General features: G+C 42.4%; 1 protein-coding gene across 2 annotated transcripts in view; it reads right to left on the bottom strand.

Annotated features, from left to right (window-relative positions):
* MYPN (myopalladin) overlaps nt 1-21,445 on the bottom strand; it is a 285,718-nt gene that overhangs the window by 254,448 nt on the left and 9,825 nt on the right. For both annotated transcript variants that reach the window (XM_077258986.1, XM_077258987.1), the window contains exon 2: nt 5,601-5,703. In XM_077258986.1, the coding sequence (XP_077115101.1) occupies nt 5,601-5,603 (3 nt within the window). In that variant the 5' untranslated portion in view covers nt 5,604-5,703. The remainder of the gene's footprint in view (nt 1-5,600; nt 5,704-21,445) is intronic.

Genomic DNA, 21,445 nt, shown 5'->3' with positions numbered 1-21,445 from the left:
TTTTTTATTACTCCACAATGAGTAAATTCTATAATAGACCGTTCTGCAAGAGGTGACCACACTGGACCGCCATGCTCTTTTATTTTGTAGTTTAGGAGAGAACAAAAAGAATATTCCTGTAGGAAAACTGGGGCATATTATCAATTTAATTACAGCAGTTTTTTAGCATCATTAAACAAAGAAAAGGTACTGGATGTAAGTAACAGATTTGCCAATGATAGTCCAGACTATGGCTACTTCAATACCTGACCTTCAATGGTCTATATTGTGTAGTTTGTTAATTATTGCTTACTCTGACAAACTTTCTTACCTTCCCATTATTTATCATTACAATATACTGTCTGATGGAAGATCTAATGCATGCCATTTATATTACTTAAAAAAGGTGGCATTATTGGCCTTCAAGATACAAAACCCATGTGACATCACATGCAGTACGCTCAATGCCCAATGCGGTATGCCCAATGCGGTATGCCCAAATGAACAAAGTGTAACAAGTACAATGTAAAGGACTCATAATAGATTGGCTATTGTGTGGTTATGTTAACTTGTTAATTTAAAGACACATCACTACAGTAGCTATACTATTTTCCATTGTATCATAGGCCATGAAGCCCTGAAAGTATAACTTTCTTTTTTTCTATAATTGTGGCCAATATGGAGAGTTATGGAAGATGCAACTCACTTTATTAGTAGATTTGTCTTCAATCCTGTAAAAAAAATAATGTAACTGGTCATTAGTGATGAGCGAGTGTGCTCGTTACTCGGGTTTACCAAGCATGGTCGGGTGTTCTCTGAGTATCTTGGGCGTGCAAGTAAATTATATTTGAGTCCCCGCAGCTGCATGATTTGTGGCTGCTAGACAGCCTGAATACATGTGGGGATTCCCTAACAAACAGGCAATCCCTGCATGTGTTCAGGCTGTCTAGCAGTTGCAAATCATTGCGTGCACTGTGAGGATTTTTTCGTGTTGATGCATACTCCGAGGCCACATTTCGATTACAAAGGAGCAGCCTCATTCTATTCAAGTATATTGAGTGGGGATGGAAACAGTCTAGTCATAATGTGGCCTGGAGTATGCATTTTGCATGTTAAGATACTGAGTATTTATTTTATCTGGCTACGAAGAGATATCATCCAACAATTCAACCTATGTAAAGGTCTTTTTCAAGGACATCTGTCATACAAATATAGCAAATAGAATATAAAGGTAGTGTACTGTAAGTGGTGGACATGGGGCAGGTTGTTGGAGATTAATTATAAGTACATAAGATATACTGGTATACATGACACAAAAATACAATACAATAAAATGGCACAGTAAGTATATAGGACAATATGGCGTGATAATGAATACAGTTGAGACAATATCATAATTGAAATACATCATCGTATGTAGTCATCGGTCATGTGGGTGAAAAATTTGTTCATGGAGGTTAAAAGATAGAGGCAAGTGTAATAGGTGTAGCAAAGTCAGGTAGGCTAGGGTTAAATTCTACCTCTACAGGTTCTGATTAGATCACCTGGCTAGCCCTGCATATAACTAGGCTAGCTGTTCTCCTTAATAAGCTCAGTGAAGCTGACCAGACTGGATGAGTCTCGGAGCTGAAGACAGAGACAGTCCAGAATCCCTCTCTGAGAAGAGTCTGCACAGGCCGTGCGCAGAGAACTGCAAGTATCAGTGGTTGTTATGAACAATAGCCGATTAGTTTGACCGAGCTGGGGCTAGCTCAGCTGTATATGAGTAGCCAAGGTCTGTTCTGTTTAGTTAGCACCTGGACAAGGCCAGGAAATTATGTTTGAGTTTGTTTTGGTGCTGTGCAACCTGTGGAAAGCAATAAAAACTGCATGTGTTTGGATCAAAGCTGTATTGCCTGTGTGAACGCTAGCTGAGACCTAATGCCTGCTAGAATAAGTGAATCCCTACATTGGTAAATTGTATGTTGTAACTATGAGACTATGAAGGGCTGCAAGTGTAGTAAAGGAAGAAAAACAGACGTGGAAGGAAAGAAGGAAAGGAAGATAAATTAAAAATGGAGTGGGAAAAAGATAGAAAATATTTGTATGACTGACTATGTAGGGCAGGGAATTGGAAAAAGTACAGCATAAATATATATGGGGAAAATAGTAATATGAACACGTATATAACCTGTAGAGTGTACAAGTGAATACACTGATATACAGTAGGTATATGTGTGCCAAGAAACATCATGCACAATCGAAAAGACTGAGAAGGATATGTAGTATGCAGTGGTATGCAGTGGTATGCAGTGGTATGTAGTAGCATGTAGCAGCAATGTCTATACATACAGTGTATGCCTATGTAAACATATAACAATCATTTTTATTTCTATAGCGCCAACAGATTTCGCAGCACTTTACATTTCAAAGTGATACACATTGGAGGCCAGAGGGATGTATGCAGAGGGAATGGAGAGCCAAAACAGTTGAAACATACCTGTGGAGGATGGGAGCCAGACTAGCTGGTGTCCAAGTTGTTACAGTACTAAGCCGCATTGCATGTGGAATCCAAAAGATACCGGTATATGAAGGAGCAGGGATGGGCAGCTGGAAAGTGGCGCATGAGCTGGAATTGTGACGCACGCAATGTGATAGATTAGAATGCACAGGTGTCATGCCACTTTCTGGCTGCATGCCCCTTCTTCTTCCTTTCCACTTTTCTCATCTTTACATGACTACACCCTCCTATACTAGGCTTTCTGCCCTTATATAGCCTCATATTTATACTCACCTTTAATACTTGCCTCTATTTTTCTACCTCCAGATCTAGGTTGTTCACCTTCATGACTGGATGTCACGCGGCAGCTATGCAGGTAGATGCACGCTCCACTAGATGGCAGTAGAGCGGAGGGAAGACCAACACTTGTCAGAGCATACCTGCAGCGCTGCAGCGAGGCCACCACCAGGTGGCAACAGATAGTCAAACAAACTGTGTCAAAAACCAGGAGAGTAACGTAGTACAAAGGGGACAATTAATTAATCATACACTTTATGCAGTTAATAGCCTCTGTGTCTGTACTGCTACATACTTAGGCTGTTAACTGGTTCATGCAGCTTCACATGAACACCCGAGCCTTACACTATGGCTGGTCCAAATAACTAAAGCAATTGTCACCATCCACCTCTCGTGTCTCCCCTTTTCCTCATAGGTTGTAAGCTTGCGAGCAGGGCCCTCATTCCTCCTGGTATCTATTTTGAACTGTGATTTCTGTTATGCTGTAATGTCTATTGTCTCTACAAGTCCCCTCTATAAGTTGTAAAGCGCTGCGGAATATGTTGGCGCTATATAAATAAAAATTATTATTATTATTAAGAGTCAGAGGCACGCCAGAGGGTCAATACCAGATGGAAGCATAAGTACCAGGAGCAAAAGAAAGAGATAGGTCTGAGACAAAGCCGAGTCAAGTACCAGAGAGTTCAAACACAAAGGGAAAACACTGAGTTGGAACAGGGGAAGGGGAATAAACAGACATGTGAACAGTCAGGGATCGCAACAGGACAAATCAGGATATAACCAGAGTCAGCTACTCACGCCGTAGGCAGAAGCTATAACTGACACCGCCAGCAGGATGCAGCGGAGCTAAATAGCAAACCTGAACCCAGACAACCTGCCTTCCCCAGTTACATGTGCAACCTGTTTACATTTAATCTGTTTGTTATATTGTATGACAGATATCCTTGAGAAATACCTTTGCATAGGTCGAAATGTCAGACAATATCTGTTCTTCCTGTTGTCGGATCAAATAAATTTCCAATATTTAAAGCATAATCAAGTGTACTCTTCTACTTTTATGCTGTCTCAACAGTGGTGACAGTCTTACTCCCTCATTTCTCTAAGTATATATATGCACCCACACAGAGATTAATTCTTGTTTATTTTTCACTGTAGCACACAGAGAGAAGCTACAGCGGTATTGAAGACATTATAAAGCACTACTGAACTGTGTAGCTGTGAATCCATCTCTTATATAAGGAAAAACAGTTGTTTGAAGCTGCAGCTCCATCTGCCTATGCCTGCTTGATTCTCGCTGTGTAGCGAACTCCTCACTCCTCCTCCTTCCTCTTTCCATATAATATTATATATAATGGGAGGTGCAACCTGACACCTCACTGTGTTGGCAGTCTGTATTGCTTTGACCAAAAAGGATATGAGCTGTTTTTGCGGAGTAGATGGTAAGTTCAGAATACAGAAGAAGTGTAAGAAGTGGCTCTTAAGTGTAGAAGAGAGCTTTATTTTCTATTATAAGGTATACAGATATATTTTTACAAAGTTTCATATATTCTCTTGTAATGTTTTTTAAACAACAGGGAAGACTGAAGACACAGCAGAAGATTAGGATCCAGTAGGTACTTTATCTACAGGCTCATTCAGACGTCATTGATTTTTGATCAGTGTTTATATGCCAAAACCAGGGGTGGAACATACAGAAAAAAAACTATAATTGAAAGATTGACACATGTTCTCTGTTTTGGAGACACTCCTGGTTTTGGCATACAAACAGTGATGAAAAATTACTGACGTGTACATGAGCCCTTACTGTCTATGGCACTATAAGCCTAAAGACACACAAGTGTATATTCGCTCATCTAGGTCAATTATGCAAATCACACTCTGATCAAACTCTAATCAGAGTTTATTCAGAGTGTGATCCGATTCTCTTGGATGAGGAGAAGATGGAGAAAAAAATTCTCCATCTTCTTGACTTTGTCAGTCCGCGAAAATCAGACCACATTTGGATGTCATCCAAGTGCAGTCCAATGCATGACACCAATATCAGGTCTCGTAAACCCTTAGATTAGTTGATAAAGGGGCTCTAGCACTATAGTGCACTTACCTGTACTGCAGCGCTCTACAGTTTAGTCCCTTAAAAGTGAATTGGACTCACCAGAATTATAAGGCTCAGACACTACAAAATGTACTCGCTAATAAGACATAGCTCATTCAATTAACTGATTGTTCGGGCTGCCAGGAATCAGAACCCGACTCATCTGATATTTATGATGTATCCCAAAGATAGGCCATCAATAATAAAGTTTACATAAACCCCCTTTAAAATATGCATTAATAAAAACATGAAGGCAAATTGCATTAAAAAGAGTAATACAGTGTGTCCGTAAAGTCATGGTGCACTTTTATAGTTTACATTTTGGCACCCTTTCTCTGGCCCAATCATATCAGACCTGTTCATGAGGAGAGATAACAAGAACCAATCAAACAACACAAACTCATTTAAGCTGTTGCTGAGCCCCCAGTCAGATTAACCCCTGATAAACTGAACTCTGATTAATACACTGCTAGGTCTGTGACATCATGCAACCACAAGCTTATGCTATCGTTTGGATGTGTGTAGGGCAACAAATGGAGCCCACATCAAACTGCACTGAATAGGTATGAAACTGGGAGAGTTTTTCTTTTATTTGGAGCAGATTTCACATTTCTATCTTTTTTTTTGTTGCTTTCCAGCGACTGGTCAAAAGTGCACCATGACTTTACGGACACACTGTATATACGTTTTGACGGTTAGTCCAAAATGATGTGACTCTCAAATTTTTCAGGAAAAGTGAGGAAAAACATTTACCATAGAGATGTATTGAAGAAGAACTGCAGTTCTCTGGTAATGCTCAGCTGTCCAAATATTAATTTCCAAATGCAATGATAAGCAGATCAATGACTTCTTCTTTCTGTATGTAAAAAAAAGCATAAAGTCAAATAAGAATATCTATTTTCTGGCATGTTCTCAAAGACCATACTATGGAAACACTGGGGAGTGCAGTTTGCATAAAAAAACAAACAAACAATTTTTCATGACTGGTACCACATTTATTAGTGTATGTGTACACACTTTCTGAGCTTTCTCTGACAACATCCTTCCTGCCACATTCAGACTAGACAGTATCCAGCCTCGCTCAATATACTTGTTGTGAGTGAGACTGTATGCAGTCTAGTTGGCAAGTGACTGCATGTGTGCAAATCATTTACTTGCTGTCACGGCTCTCAGCCCCAGAGAATCCTCACAGTGAGTAATTGCAATCAGAGATGAAGAATTTATATAACGAGTACACTGAAAAATGGAATGGGTAATGTCCCTGCTCTACAACTATGAGCACAGGCTGCAAAGTGAATCTCGTCTGTTAAGCAGTATGGAATTTCTACTACATCTGACATTTGTGCCCGATCCCGACAAACGGCCTTTCACTTGGAGGTGGAGGATCAGGGTGTTTAATATGGACAGCTGCATGTTCTTAGTTTGTTACATTATATATGAGGAGAAATATTTATGGCTACTGAAGTCATTCATGGGCTTACCTCAAAGGAAAAGGTATTACTTACTGAAAAGGTATTTACTCATTTATATGAGGCTAATATGATATAACAGTGGACCTCACACACCACTAGGAAATGTGTCTCGCTGTCACTGCAGTAAATGTAATTATTAGGACGGCTCTGATTCACACAGCCATCACATGGTAACTGGCTCAATGTCAGTGACGACGCAGGAATTCCTCTGGCACTCCAAGGAATATCTGCGTGGTTCTCTGATTAGCAAATCTAAGCTTAAATGGAAATTATACTAAACAAGGTCAACAAAAATGGTTTCCAGAGACAATACTCATGTCCAGAAGGCAAAACCATCTCTAGACCTAGTTCCCACACCTCCCTAATGTTTAAGAAGAGTCTCAAAGTAAAAAAAAAAATGCTCCTTAAACTTTAATTCTTTAAAGAGGACCTGTCATCAGATCAAAAAGGGAAAGTTGTATTCCCACTATTTCCCTGTGTATTTTACTTTTTTTTTTTTAATCTGCCATATGGTTCTAGAGATATGGACTTTTTATCCATTGCCATTTTGCATGCTCTTTATGAGGAGGCGTGGCTTACAGGTCTAATTATGCAGATCAGACATTAGACACGCCCCCACAAATCCTTAGAGCCACACCCCCTTAGTAAAGATCATGAAAAATTTGCACTAAATACAAAGCCCCATATCTCTGGAGACATATGGCAGATTTTATAAAAAAAAACCAAATAGAATACTCAGGGGAACAGCAAGACTAAACTATAAGCAAAGACTGACCACTTTTGACTTGGTGACATGTCCTCTTTAAAGGGACTGTATGCAATTTAGACAATTTCTTCAAAGGTCATAAGTGTAAGGCCGGCGTCACACTCAGCGTATGGAAATATAGTCCGTTTTTTACGGCTGTAATACGCAGAAATTGTCCCAAAACACTGTTCTGTATTCAATGCGAGGATGCGATTTTTACGCACAAATTTATCCATGTGTCATCCGTATGGCATCTGTATGTCTTCCGTACGGCATTTTTTTTCTCACAGGCTTGCAAAATGGACATATCATGGATCCATCGGCTCAAATATGCTAAAAAACATATATACAGTATATATATATATATATATATATATATATATATATCAGTGAGACACACACATATATATATATATTTATATTTAATTCAGCGCTAGTTAGCAGAAAAGCCGATAATTCAATTGCCGGCTTTTCCTCTCTCCTTCACAAACCCGCCAGGATATGAGACATGGTTTACATACAGTAAACCATCTCATATGCCTTCTTTTATTACATATTCCTCTTTACTAATGTAGCAAGTGTCTCTGTGTAAAATTTGGGGTCTCTATTAAATTAAAGGGTTAAATCCCGGAAAAAATTGGCGTGGGTTCACGCGCAATTTTCTCCGCCAGAGTGGGAAAGCCAGTGACTGAGGGCAGATATTAATAGCCTAGAGAGGGACCATGGTTATAGGACCCCCCCCTGGCTAAAAACATCTGCCCCCAGCCACCCCAGGAAAGGCACATCTGGAAGATACGCCTATTCTGGCACTTAGCCTCTCTCTTCCCACTACCGTGTAGCGGTGGGATATGGGGTAATGAAGGGTTAATGTCACCTTGCTATTGTAAGGTGACATTAAGCCAGGTTAATAATGGAGAGGCGTCAATTATGATACCTATCCATCATTAATCCAATAGTACGAAATGGTTAATAAAACACACACATTATTAAAAAGTATTTTAATGAAATAAAGACACATGTTGTTTTAATATTTTATTATACTCTTAATCCACCTGAAGACCCTTGTCACCTGAAATAAAGTTAAACAAAACAAACAACAATATTCCATACCTTCCGTTGTTCAGTCTTGTCCCACGCTGTAAATCCATCTGAAGGGGTTAAATCATTTTACACTCAGGAGCTCTGCTAATGCAGCTGTGCTCCTGCCTGTAAAACTTTGTGAATGAATGGAATGCAGGGGAATGTCCTGTAGTTATCTCGAGTCGCAGTGATGCGCCCCCTGCTGGATGAACTCATATGAACTCGAGCCTGGGAACTTTTCAGAATATTTTCCCAGGCTCGAGTTCATATGACTTCATCCAGCAGAGGATGCATCACCGCGACTTGAGGTAACTACAGTACATTCCCCTGCATTCCATTCATTCCCCAGATTTTACAGTCAGGAGCACAGCTGCATTAGCACAGCTCCTGGGTGTAAAATGATTTAACCCCTTCAGATGGATTTACAGCGTATTACGGCCGTAAAAAATGGACCGTATTTCCATACGCTGAGTGTGACGCCGGCCTTATTCTACCTATTCTATTCTGTCAGTGTGATTTTACTGTACACCGAACTGAATTGCCGGCTTTTCGAGAGAACACCGCTGCGTGGTCCATGTGTAATCCGTAATTTTCTCGCCCCCATAGACTTTTATTGGCGGATTTTTTGCGCAATACACTGACAAACGCAGCATGCTGCTATTTTCTACGCCCGTAACATGCCGTATATTACGGATGCGTAATATACGGCAGATAGGAGCTGCCCCATAGAGAATCATTGGGCCGAGTGCAATGCATATTTTCTGGATGTATTTTCTGCGCTCATATGTCCGTAAAACTCGCTAGTGTGACGCCGGCCTAATTCAGCTTTACTTCTATGGCCCCATACATAAGCATATTCATATTAGCTAATGTAGGGAATATAGGCACTTAATCATATTTGTTACATTTCTTTTCCAATGTTCATCATTCTGTTTTATATACACACCATATTTTTTTCTTGTAGAATGGACACAGTTTTAATGGATACAATTACATAGTCCATCTTCCATAGCCACATAGCTATATGTTTTCGATATCTACTAGTCCACAGTTGTTATAGTCCCAGGCACCCACTTAGGCCGGTTTCACACGTCAGTGATTCCGGTACGTGAGGTGACAGTTTCCTCACGTACCGGAGACACTGACACACGTAGACCCATAAAAATCAATGCATCTGTGCAGATGTCATTGATTTTTTGCGGACCGTGTCTCCGTGTGCCAAACACGGAGACATGTCAGTGTTCGTGGGAGCGCACGTTTTACACGGACCCAATAGAGTCAATGGGTCCGCGTAAAACACGGACCTCACACGGACATTCTCCGTCTGGGGTCCGTGTGCGTGCAGGAGACAGCGCTACAGTAAGCGCTGTCCCCCCCACATGGTGCTGAAGCCGGTATTCATATCTTCCCTGTAGCAGCGTTTGCTATAGAGAAAATATGAAGAATAGTGTTAAAAATAAAGATCCATGTGTCCGCCGCCCCCCCACCCCCCTGTGCGCCCCCCCCGCTGGTCAGAAAATACTTACCCGCTCCCTCGCTCCTTCCTGGTCTGGCCGCGCCTCCTACTGTATGCGGTCACGTGGGGCCGATCATTTACAATCATAAATAGTCGGCTCCGCCCCTATGGGAGGTGGAGCCACATATTCATGACTGTAAATGATCGGGCCCACGTGACCGCATGCAGGAGAAGCCGCGGCCAGACCAGGAAGCAGCGAGGGAGGCGGGTAAGTATTTTCTGACCAGCGGGGGGGGCGCACAGGGGGTGGGGGGGCGCACAGGGGGTGGGGGGGCGCCGGACACATGGATCTTTATTTTAAACACTATTCTTCATATTTTCTCTACAGCAAACGTTGCTGCAGGGATGATATGAATCGCAGCTTCAGCACCATGCAGAGTGGGTACCACACGCTCCGTGTGGTACCCACTCGCCATACGGGCGGCACATGTGTGCCGCACGTATGGCCTCCGTGAGTTCCCAGGCACACGGACACGGATAACTCCGGTACCGATTTATTCCGGTACCGGAATTATCTGGACGTGTGGGACAGCCCTTAATGAACATTACAAATACAATTCAATCACAATCGTTATATGCAAAATAGAACGAAATATTTTAATTTTCCACATCTATATGTCTTTATTTTAACTATGTTTCAATATTCTTGTGTACAGTCATAAGTCATAAGGTCTAATGGAAATGAAAAGGTTCATACTGTCATCGAAATGAAATTGTTTCAGCAGTGCAGCCTCAGACTTTGGGTCTGTAATATCAGTCATATCCCTGAAGACAAAATAGAAACCAAATTTTTAAAATTAAATGCTTGTTTTATATACACTAAAGGTTGTAAAGAGAATATATTGTATCCATCATATTTTCCAAATTGTACTACTGTAATTAAATAAATATTTTTGTCAATATAGCTGTATGTTGGTGGTGTGTTTGGGGGTCAAGATTTTGTTTTGAATGACAACATTCATTTTAAAATGCTGAAAAATGTGAAAAAAAGTATAGTGAAATTCTGAAAAAATAAATGCATATCAGCCATTGTTTTTGGGGTTTTGTTTTTATAGTGGTCATTGTTACGTAAATACGACTCGACCATATAATTGCTCAGCGTCAGTACGTCTACAGCGATACCAAACATAAGATATTATATACCGTATATATATATATATATATATATATATATATATATATATATATTTTATGGTAAAAAGGAACTTCAGAACTTTGTAAAAGATTTATTTTAGCACTACAGACTTTTACAGATATGATAATTCAAAATATACTATTTTTTAACTTTTATGTTTTTTTCAAACACATCTAAAATGTCTGCTAGCCCTAATCCTCTGCTGGCAGCTGCATGCACCAATGTTTCCCTAAACATTGTCCTTCTGTGCCCTGCCTCCGACATATAAAGGATTTTAAAATAGAAAGGGTAGGCACAGGTCATAGCAGCATATAATGTTGTACTGACAGGAGTACTGCCATTTTTATTATGTAAAAATAGTAGTAGTTTACAGGTTGTGAGTCTGGAGCTCCATGCTCTGCTCTCAGGAGATGGTAAAATACTGACCAAATACTGAACATGTGACCGTGGCCATAGTTAGAGCTTGTTCACTCACTAACGTTTCTGCTGCATTTTTTTAAGGTTAAAACACACTGTACTTTATAGTGCCAACAAAGTGAATTGCGTTTCTGAAATTTCATGCACATGCAGCTTATTTTTTTTTCTTGCAGATTTGAACCATAAAAGCGTTTTTACCAAAATCTGCAGCATGTCAATTCTTTCTGCATTTTTGTAGCATTTTCCCCATTGAAATGAACAAGGAAAAATGCACTTAAAAACTAATAAAGACGCACGTAAAAACTAAAAAATTAACACGGTGCTAGCGGGGATCTCACCGGATCTCACTGCAGCTCAACCCGGTTGGGAACGGAGCCTCAGTGACCGGAGGTAACCTCTATGGCGTCACTGACTGCGTTCTCAGCAGCTCATTCACCAGTGATTCTCAGCCTGGATTATCGCATTTTGGCACCATCCAGGTTGAAAACTAATTACCCCCAGACATGGACTACGGCATGGGACTACCCTAATTCAAAATACCAAGGATTGTCTGTCTGCTGTCTCTAACATCATGTCCTCCCTCTACCTGAAACTAAATCTCTCCAAAACGGAACTTCTTGTGTTTCTCCCTTCTACTAACCTCACTCTACCCAACATCGAAATTACCCTGGAGGGTTCAACCATAACTCCCAAGCAGCATGCCCGCTGTCTTGGGGTCATATTCGACTCCGAACTTTCCTTTACTCCCTACATCCGATCATTCACTCGCTCTTGTCATCTGCATCTTAAAAACATCTCCAGAATCCGACCTTTTCTCACCGTTGAAACTGCTAAGACTCTTACTGTCGCTCTTATTCATTCTCGTCTGGACTACTGCAATTCTCTTCTAATCGGTCTCCCTCTTACCAAACTTTCTCCTCTCCAATCCATCTTGAATGCGGCAGCCAGGGTCATAATTCTGTCCAGCCGCTTCACCGATGCCTCCATCTTGTGCCAGTCATTACACTGGCTACCCATTCGCTACAGGGTCCAGTATAAACTCATCTCTCTCACCCACAAAGCTCTCCACAGTTCTGCACCGCCTTATATCTCCTCTCTCATCTCTGTCTATCGCCCTACACGTGCCCTCCGTTCTACAAACGACCTAAGACTAGCATCCCCCATAATCCGAACCTCACACCTCCGTCTCCAAGACTTCTCTCATGCTGCGCCAGCTCTCTGGAATGCACTTCCCCAGACGATCAGACTGATACCTAGCCCCGACCTATTCAAGCGAGCTTTAAAAACCCATCTCTTCAAACAAGCCTACTACACCAACTACTCAGTAAACTAACTTTGCCCTGTTCCCTCCTTCCAAATATTACTCTGAATCTGTACCCTACTATTCATCTGTCTCCACACCCTCCATACACACGATAACTGCACTTGATACTTGACTATTGCACTTAAACACACGGGCTGATGACCGGATCATGCAGCTTTGTATGAAAATCCCTATGTATTATAATTGCCAGACCTGAAATAACAAGCACTTTTCACCTATTGTGTCCCCCCATTTCCTTGTAGATTGTAAGCTTGCGAGCAGGGACCTCACTCCTAATGTCACTTTTTAAATTGTCTTAACCTGTATTGAATTTATTGTTTGTACATGTCCCCGCTTAATTGTAAAGTGCTGCGGAATATGTTGGCGCCATATAAATAAAAATTATTATTATTATTATTATTATTATGGGACAACTGAGAAATGATGGATATTGTTGTTTTTTTTGTTTTATTACAGGAGAACAAGGGCTTCGGTGGAAAAGGCGTTAGGTGAGTATAACTGTGTTTGTTATTTTTAAATAAAAAAGTAAGACTGTTTTGTTTTAATTCTAATAAAGGGTTTTATTCTGGCTGTGTCTTTATTTACCATGCAACTATAGGATTAGTAATGGATAGGTGTCTTATAGATGCCTCTCCATTACTAAGCCATGGGCTTGATGTCACCTGACAAGAGAAAGGTGACATCAACCCCACTAATATGAACCCCACATGCCACTGCTACAGGGCAAGTGGGAAGAGCCGGGAAAAGCGCTAGAATTGGCGCATCTAATAGATGTGCCTTTTCTGTGCAGCTGAGGGTTGCTATTTTTAGGCTGGGGGGGGTCAATATCCATAGCCGCTTACCAGCCTGAGAATAGCAGCCCCCAGCTGTGAGCTTTAGCAACGCTGGTTGTCAAAAATGGGGGGACCCCACGCCGTTTTTTTTATTTAAATAATTTTTTAAAAGCGTGGAGACCCTACTATTCTTGATAACCACCCTTGCTGAAGCTGACAGCTGAGGGTTGCAGCTCCCAGCTGTGAGTTTTGCCTGGCTGGTTATAGAAAATACATGGGAATCCACAGCATTTTTTCATTTATTTATTTAGTTATAGTTCAGGCAGCGTCTGATGAATAACCCCATCAGCCGTTCCTGCTGTCACTTTTATTAGCAGCAGCAAGGGTAGGCTTCTTCCCCAGCACCGATGCAAGTCACATGGATTACGTCAATGTGTGTTATGCGTATGCACATGTGCGAAATGTTTTGTGGCCCGTGCTGACATGAAAAAACAGACATGTCAGTGTGTTTTGCCCACAGACACACTGACATGTGCACAGACCCATTCACTTGAATAGGCAAATAGTGCTCTGTTCCTCCCGAGTCTCCCGTATGGCTAAGTAGTACTGTACAGCCGCATATAGGGTATTGCCACCTTCAGTAGAAATTGTGGGACAAATTTTGATGCCTTTTTTACCCACTTCTTGTGTGAAAATGTAAAATCTTTGGCTAAACCAAAATTTTGGGGGTAAAAATGTAGTTATTTTGTCTTCACTGCCCAATGGTATAGAATTCTGTGACACACCCACGGTATCAATATGATTACTGCACCCCTAGATAAATTCATTGAGAGGTGTAGTTCGTAAAATGGGGTCAATTACAGGGGGTTCTGCTGTGCTGGCACCTCATGGGCTCTCCCAGTGGGCATGGCACCTGCAAACCATAACAGTAAAATCTGGCGCTCCTTGCTTTCTGAGCTTTGCACTGTGCCTGAAAAATATTTCCTGATTACATGTAGGATATTGGCACACTCAGGAAAAAATGGACCTCAGTATGTTGTAAAAAAAAATTCCTATTAGCCCTTAGAAAAATTTAAAACTTTGGGCTAAAACAACATTTTAATGGTAAAAATGTAATTTATTCTTTCTTCACCGCTCAGTGGTTCATATACAGGGAGTTTCTGTTGTTCTGACACCTCAGGGGCTCTGCCAATGTGACATGGCACCCTCAAACTATTCCTGCAAAATCTGAACTCCAATATGGCGCCTCTTCCCTTCTGAGCTTTGCACTGTGCCTCAAAAGTAGTATTCCCGTACATATGGGGTATCAATGTACTGAAGAGAAATTTCACAAATCTTGGGGTCCGATTTCTCCTATTACCCTTGGTAAATCAAAAAAATGGGTGTGAAGAGAAAAAAAAATATGGAAAAAATATTATTTTTTATTTTTATGGCTCAACTTTATAAACTTCTGTGAAGCACTTGGGGGTTCAAAGTACTCACCACACATCTAGATAAGTTCCTTGGGGTAGTCTAGTTAACAAAATGGTGTCACTTGTGGGGGGTTTCCACTGTTTAGGCACATCAGGGGCTCCCCAAACGCGACATGGCGCCCGATCTCAATTCCAGCCAATTTTGCATTGAAAAAGTAAAACGGCGCTCCTTCCCTTCCGAGCTCTGCAATGCGCCCAAACAGTGGTTTACCCTCACATATGGGGTATCAGAGTACTCAGTAAAAATTGCACAACACCTTTTGTGGTACAATTTCTCCTGTTATCCTTGGTAAAATAAAAAAATTTGGATCTGAAGTAAATTTTTTGTGAAAAAAAGTTAAACGTTAATTTTTTTAAACATTCCAAAAATTCCTGTGAAGCACCTGAACGGGTAATAAACTTCTTGAATATGGTTTTGAGCACTTTGAGGGGTGAAGTTTTTAGAATGGTGTCGCTATTGGGTATTTGCTATCATATAGACCCCTCAAAGTGACTTAAAATGTTATGTGGTTTCTAAAAAAAAAAAATGTAAAAATGAGAAATCGCTGTTTAACTTTCAAGGGTGCATGTCCACGGGCCGGATTACATCCGAATTAGCTGCGGATTGAACGCTGCATACAACCGCAGAGTTCAATCCGCAGCATCCAGATGTTACACATAGTGGAGGGGATTTTACGAAATCCCGTCTCCATTATGCGTGCGAACACGCATCCGGCGGCCCTGTGTTTCCGGACTTGCGACACGCCTTTTTAGATCGCAGCATGTCCGGTAAATCACAGGGCCCTATGTATGGGGTGCGGAGATTCCGGATGTGTGCAATGAACACATCCGGAAACACCACGCCTTCAAAAGGGGGCGGCGCTTTGGGCAGAGCGAGTTTTCCGCTCCGTCCAAAGCGCCAGCAATCCGCAACGTGGAACCTTACCCTAGGGCTGGCGTCACACTGGCGTTTTAAACGGCCGAGTGCAATGCGATACAAAAATCGCATTGCACTCGGACCAATGTTAAGCTATGGGGCAGCTCCCAGCAGCCGACTTTTTGTCGTCCGTTTTCCTTGGTCCGAGACAATCGCAGCATGCTGCGATTGTCACGGACCGAGGAAAACTCTCGGCTCACTCGCACCCATATAAGCCTGTGCGTTATAAGCGGACCCCAGCAATGGAGCTGTGATCCGATCCTCCCTGTGCGAGAGAATCGGAGCACAGACGCATGACACCCGGCTCCTGCTCTGCTCTCGCATAGGATGCAATATGCCAGTGTGACGCCGGCCTAACCCTTATAACTTCCTAACAAAATAAAACTTTGGTTCCAAAATTGTGCTGATGTAAAGTAGACATGTGGGAAATGTTACTTATTAAGTATTTTGTGTGACATATCTTTGTGATTTAAGGGCATGGAAATTCCAAGTGGGAAAATTGCAACATTTTCGCCAAATTTCCATTTTTTGCACAAATAAACGCAAGTTATATCAAGGAAATTTTACCACTATCATGAAGTGCAATATGTCACGAGAAAACAGTCTCAGAATCACCAGGATCCATGAAAGCATTCCAGAGTTATTACCTCATAAAGGGATAGTGGTCAGAATTGTAAAAATTGACCAGGTCATTAACATGGAAACCACCTTCGGGGTTAACAGAAATAAACACCTGAAATAGATCACTCTGTTTATAATGAATCTATATAATATTTAGTTTCACTTTTTGCATTGAAGAACTGAAATAAATTAACTTTTTGATGATATTCTAATTATGTGAGAACCACTTGTAGATAACTGCAAGTTATATAATTAGTGCTGTGTATGTAGTTTTTTGTACTTGTAATAAATAAATGAAAAAAACTAAGTGGAGTCCATCCTATTTGTGATAACCAGCCAAGGTAAAGCTCTCTTATATTATCAGACTGGGAATGTCTCTGGTTATTGGGTACTTCCCAGCATAAAAATACCAGCCCGCAGCCGCCTCAGAACTGGTGCATTCATTAGATGTGCCAATTCTGCCTCTTAGCTTGGCTCTTCCTGATTGTTCTGCTGCAGTGCCAATCGGGTTAATCTTCGATGGGGTTGATGACAGCTGTGATTTGTCAAAAGATCCAGAAATTACATCTGGCCATCACAGGAAATTCAGTAATTGGGACAAGTGATGTGAAGAGCTAAAAAAAAAACAAAACACACCTCCACAAAAAACAACAAATTGGCACATAGCATGAATGTGGAAATGCTGCTGGCCTTATTCAAGAAAGGCCCAAATTGTGGGATAACAGGGATGCTGGCTATGTGGACCATAGTCGCTAGTAGGCATTGTGGGTGTATATATGCATGCAGCCAACTGTAACCTCAATTTGGTGACAGCTCACAACATATTCAGTCAATCATAATGTACCGTATTTACTTAAATCACCTTGAGGCTATCGTTGCAGAAATGCTGTGGAAATGTCAGCAGCGTTTCCGCAACTCCCTGCCGCAGGTAAAACGCATGCGTAATTCGCATGCGTTTTCCTGCAAAACACAAATGTTTTGCAAGCGTTTTTAGCTTGCAGAATGCTTGCGTTTTCCAAGCGATTTGAAGCATCGCTTGGAAAAGTGATTGACAGGTTGGTCACACTTGTCAAGTATAGTGCTTGACAAGTGTGACCATCTTTTTACTATTGATGCTGCCTATACAGCATCAATAGTAAAAGATAGAATGTTAAAAATAATAAGGACCTTTGTGACGTCATGGTCGCGTGACCGCGACGTCATCCCAGGTGATTCGCAAATGCGTATTTTTGCAGTTTGCGGCTGACGCACCATCGTAGAATTTTTGTGGCGGCAAATTTCTGCCGCCACACGCATGCAGAGGCATGCGGAAGGAGTGGGCCAAATAAACACATTACAGTCTATGGGAATGCACGCGTACGCAAGGGCTTGCATTTGCGTACGCATGCGTTCTTATGAGTAAACATGTCTAGGAACTTGTTTTAAGCTAGACTCCAAACAAACCTTATAAAGAAGGTGTGGGCAGTGGAAGTCCATTACTCCCAAGACTCTGGAAGCGGTACAAGCATTGCAGCATCAAGTTTGGAAGACTCTATCAAAATGTAAGTATACAAGCTATATGTCTGCCTGTCTCTTTTTCTCCCTGCAGTCTGAAATCATTTCTGTCTCTCTTGCAGCATTCCTCATCATGTCCTCCAGAGCTCACACACAGGACAGGAGACTGAAGTGAGTACATTTGCTTTGCTTGGTAAGTATTCACTGTCACTATTACACATGTGGCAAAATATTTATTTTTATTTTTACAGAACCCTTCCAGTGCAGATGAGCAGGAGCAGCAGACTCAGGCCCAAGCTCCGGTGGCAAGACGGCGTGTAAGTATTCTTGACTGTTTTTATTTATTCTTGACTGTTGTTGGTACTCTTGACTGTTTTTATTTATTCTTGACTGTTTTTAGGACTCTTGACTTTTTTTTTTTACTTTTTCTTGTTTTAAGTGTTTTATCTTTCCAACATTAATGTATTTTTTTCATTTCTAGGTTCCACAATGGGAGGAGGACTTTATAGACAATGACCTCCTCATCACCTTGGTGCAGGAGCGAGTTGCATTGTGGGACACCCGGGAGCAGGAGCACTCGGACGCTGTGGTGATTCGGTGGCTGTGGAATGAAGTGGCCCAAGCACTGATGGATGGGACAACGCCAAGTCACGAGTCTGAAAGGCTTTTCGTAAGCATTGCAGTGTGGTCTGATGCAGCAGTGAACCTGAAGGCCGAGATCACACAACCATGTGTGATGCGATAAACTCCTGCGAGTTTCTCGCATCACACGCGGTTGTGTGATCCTGGCCTAAAGTGCAATGTTTAGCTATTTTTTTCCCCTATTCACAGTGATCAAAGTCAAAACCCGTTGGCGTTCGATGAAGGATCGCTTCAACAAGACCCTGAGACAGGAGATCCAAGTTTGCAGTGGTGCTGCAGCAAGGATAGGGAAATACAAGTACCACCGGCTGCTGGGTTTCATGAGTCCTGTCCTTGCTCAGAGAACGCAAGTATTTTTGTGTTGTATTCCATTGTGCTGTATTCACTAATCTGATTTTTTCTATTCCAGAGGAGTTGGCGCTTTTACATTTGTTATTTTTTGGTAGTAATGTTTACTTTTCTTTTCTTTTCACAGAACCTGTAGCAGCACCCTCGAACCTGGATTGTCCTCTAGAGCGGTCACTCATCGAACTGCCATGGACCAGTCCCAGCCATCCACCAGCGAAGCAGCAAGTGGGCCGGCGTCACAGGCTGGAGAACAGGCAGCAGATGTTTCCCTGTCCCAGTTCTCTGCCTCTTTTTTTGGGCTCTTCCCGCCAGCAGCAGAAGGCCTCGAACAGGTCACTCATGCCCGAGTTTATTCACTTGAGCTCGGTCTTCCAGAATGGCTTAAAGGCGCTGGGAGATAGACTGGAAAGTGGTCTGACCCATATTAACACACTTTTCCAGGATGTCAACCAATGCCTTAACTGTCTAAAAGCCGACCTCCAGAGACCAGCACACCATTTTTTTAATCAGATAGAGCAGGGCATGTCGGAACACATTATTCCTGAACTCCAGCTCAACGTGATGCATGCCTGCAACGCTGCTTATGTTCAGGCTATGCAGCAGACTCGGTACTTCCACCAGGCACAGGTGGTATTTCCACCGGTGCCACCAATTACACACTTAACATCAATACCGAGTTCTGCTGCATACCACTATACGGACACCACCATGTCCAGTCCTGCCGCACACCACTACACCTGTTATGACCCCAATGGCGAGGGTCTCAGAGGTACGTGGAAGTCTGCAGAATACAAAAATCCAGCTCATAGGGCAGTGGTAACTGGGTTGACCATATATCTACTCCTAACGCCAACACTAGAAGTAGCCGGGGATCATTCCTACGTTGATTCTAGATGACACGCTCCAGCCGGAGAATCTAGCTACCCCTAGTAGAGGAAAACAAAAGACCTTTCTTGCCTCCAGAGAAGGGGACCCCAAAGCTGGATAGAAGCCCCCCACAAATAATAACGGTGAGGTAAGAGGAAATGACAAACACAGAAATGAACCAGGTTTAGCACAGAGAGGCCCGCTTACTGATAGCAGAATAAAGAAAGGTAACTTATATGGTCAACAAAAACCCTATCAAAATCCACACTGGAAATTCAAGAACCCCCGAACCGTCTAACGGTCCGGGGGGAGAACACCAGCCCCCTAGAGCTTCCAGCAAAGGTCAGGATATAGATTTGGAACAAGCTGGACAAAAATACAAAACCAAAACAAATAGCAAAAAGCAAAAGGCAGACTTAGCTGATATAACTGGAACCAGGATCAGTAGACAAGAGCACAGCAGACTAGCTCTGATAACTACGTTGCCAGGCATTGAACTGAAGGTCTAGGGAGCTTATATAGCAACACCCCTAACTAACGACCCAGGTGCGGATAAAAGGAATGACAGAAAAACCAGAGTCAAAAAACTAGTAACCACTAGAGGGAGCAAAAAGCAAATTCACAACAGTACCCCCCCCTTAGTGAGGGGTCACCGAACCCTCACCACGACCACCAGGGCGATCAGGATGAGCGGCATGAAAGGCACGAACTAAATCGGCCGCATGAACATCAGAGGCGACCACCCAGGAATTATCCTCCTGACCATAGCCCTTCCACTTGACCAGGTACTGAAGCCTCCACCTGGAGAGGCGAGAATCCAAGATCTTCTCCACCACGTACTCCAACTCGCCCTCAACCAACACCGGAGCAGGAGGCTCAGCAGAAGGAACTACAGGCACAATGTACCGCCGCAACAAGGACCTATGAAATACATTGTGAATAGCAAACGACACAGGAAGATCCAGACGAAAAGATACAGGATTAAGGATTTCCAATATCTTGTAAGGCCCAATAAAACGAGGTTTAAATTTGGGAGAGGAGACCTTCATAGGAACAAAGCGGGAAGAAAGCCATACCAAATCCCCAACGCGTAGTCGGGGACCCACACCGCGGCGGCGGTTGGCAAAGCGCTGAGCCCTCTCCTGTGACAACTTCAAGTTGTCCACCACATGATTCCAGATCCGCTGCAACCTATCTACCACAGAATCCACCCCAGGACAGTCAGAAGGCTCCACATGACCCGAAGAAAAGCGAGGATGGAAACCAGAGTTGCAGAAAAAAGGCGAAACCAAGGTGGCGGAACTAGCCCGATTATTAAGGGCAAACTCAGCCAACGGCAAGAATGTCACCCAATCTCCTGATCAGCAGAGACAAAACACCTCAAATAAGCCTCCAAAGTCTGATTGGTTCGCTCCGTCTGTCCATTAGTCTGAGGATGGAAAGCAGACGAAAACGACAAATCAATGCCCATCCTACTACAAAAGGATCGCCAGAACCTAGAAACGAACTGGGATCCTCTGTCTGACACAATATTCTCAGGGATGCCGTGCAAACGAACCACGTTCTGGAAAAACACAGGAACCAGATCGGAAGAGGAAGGCAGCTTAGGCAAAGGAACCAAATGGACCATCTTGGAGAAGCGATCACATATCACCCAGATAACGGACATGCCCTGAGATAGCGGAAGATCAGAAATGAAATCCATGGAGATATGTGTCCAAGGTCTCTTCGGGACAGGCAAGGGCAAGAGCAAACCGCTGGCACGAGAACAGCAAG

This window comes from Ranitomeya variabilis, chromosome 4, assembly GCF_051348905.1.
Source record: "Ranitomeya variabilis isolate aRanVar5 chromosome 4, aRanVar5.hap1, whole genome shotgun sequence".
NCBI classification, from domain to species: domain Eukaryota; kingdom Metazoa; phylum Chordata; class Amphibia; order Anura; family Dendrobatidae; genus Ranitomeya; species Ranitomeya variabilis.
This window is presented reverse-complemented; position numbering and strand designations above follow the sequence as displayed.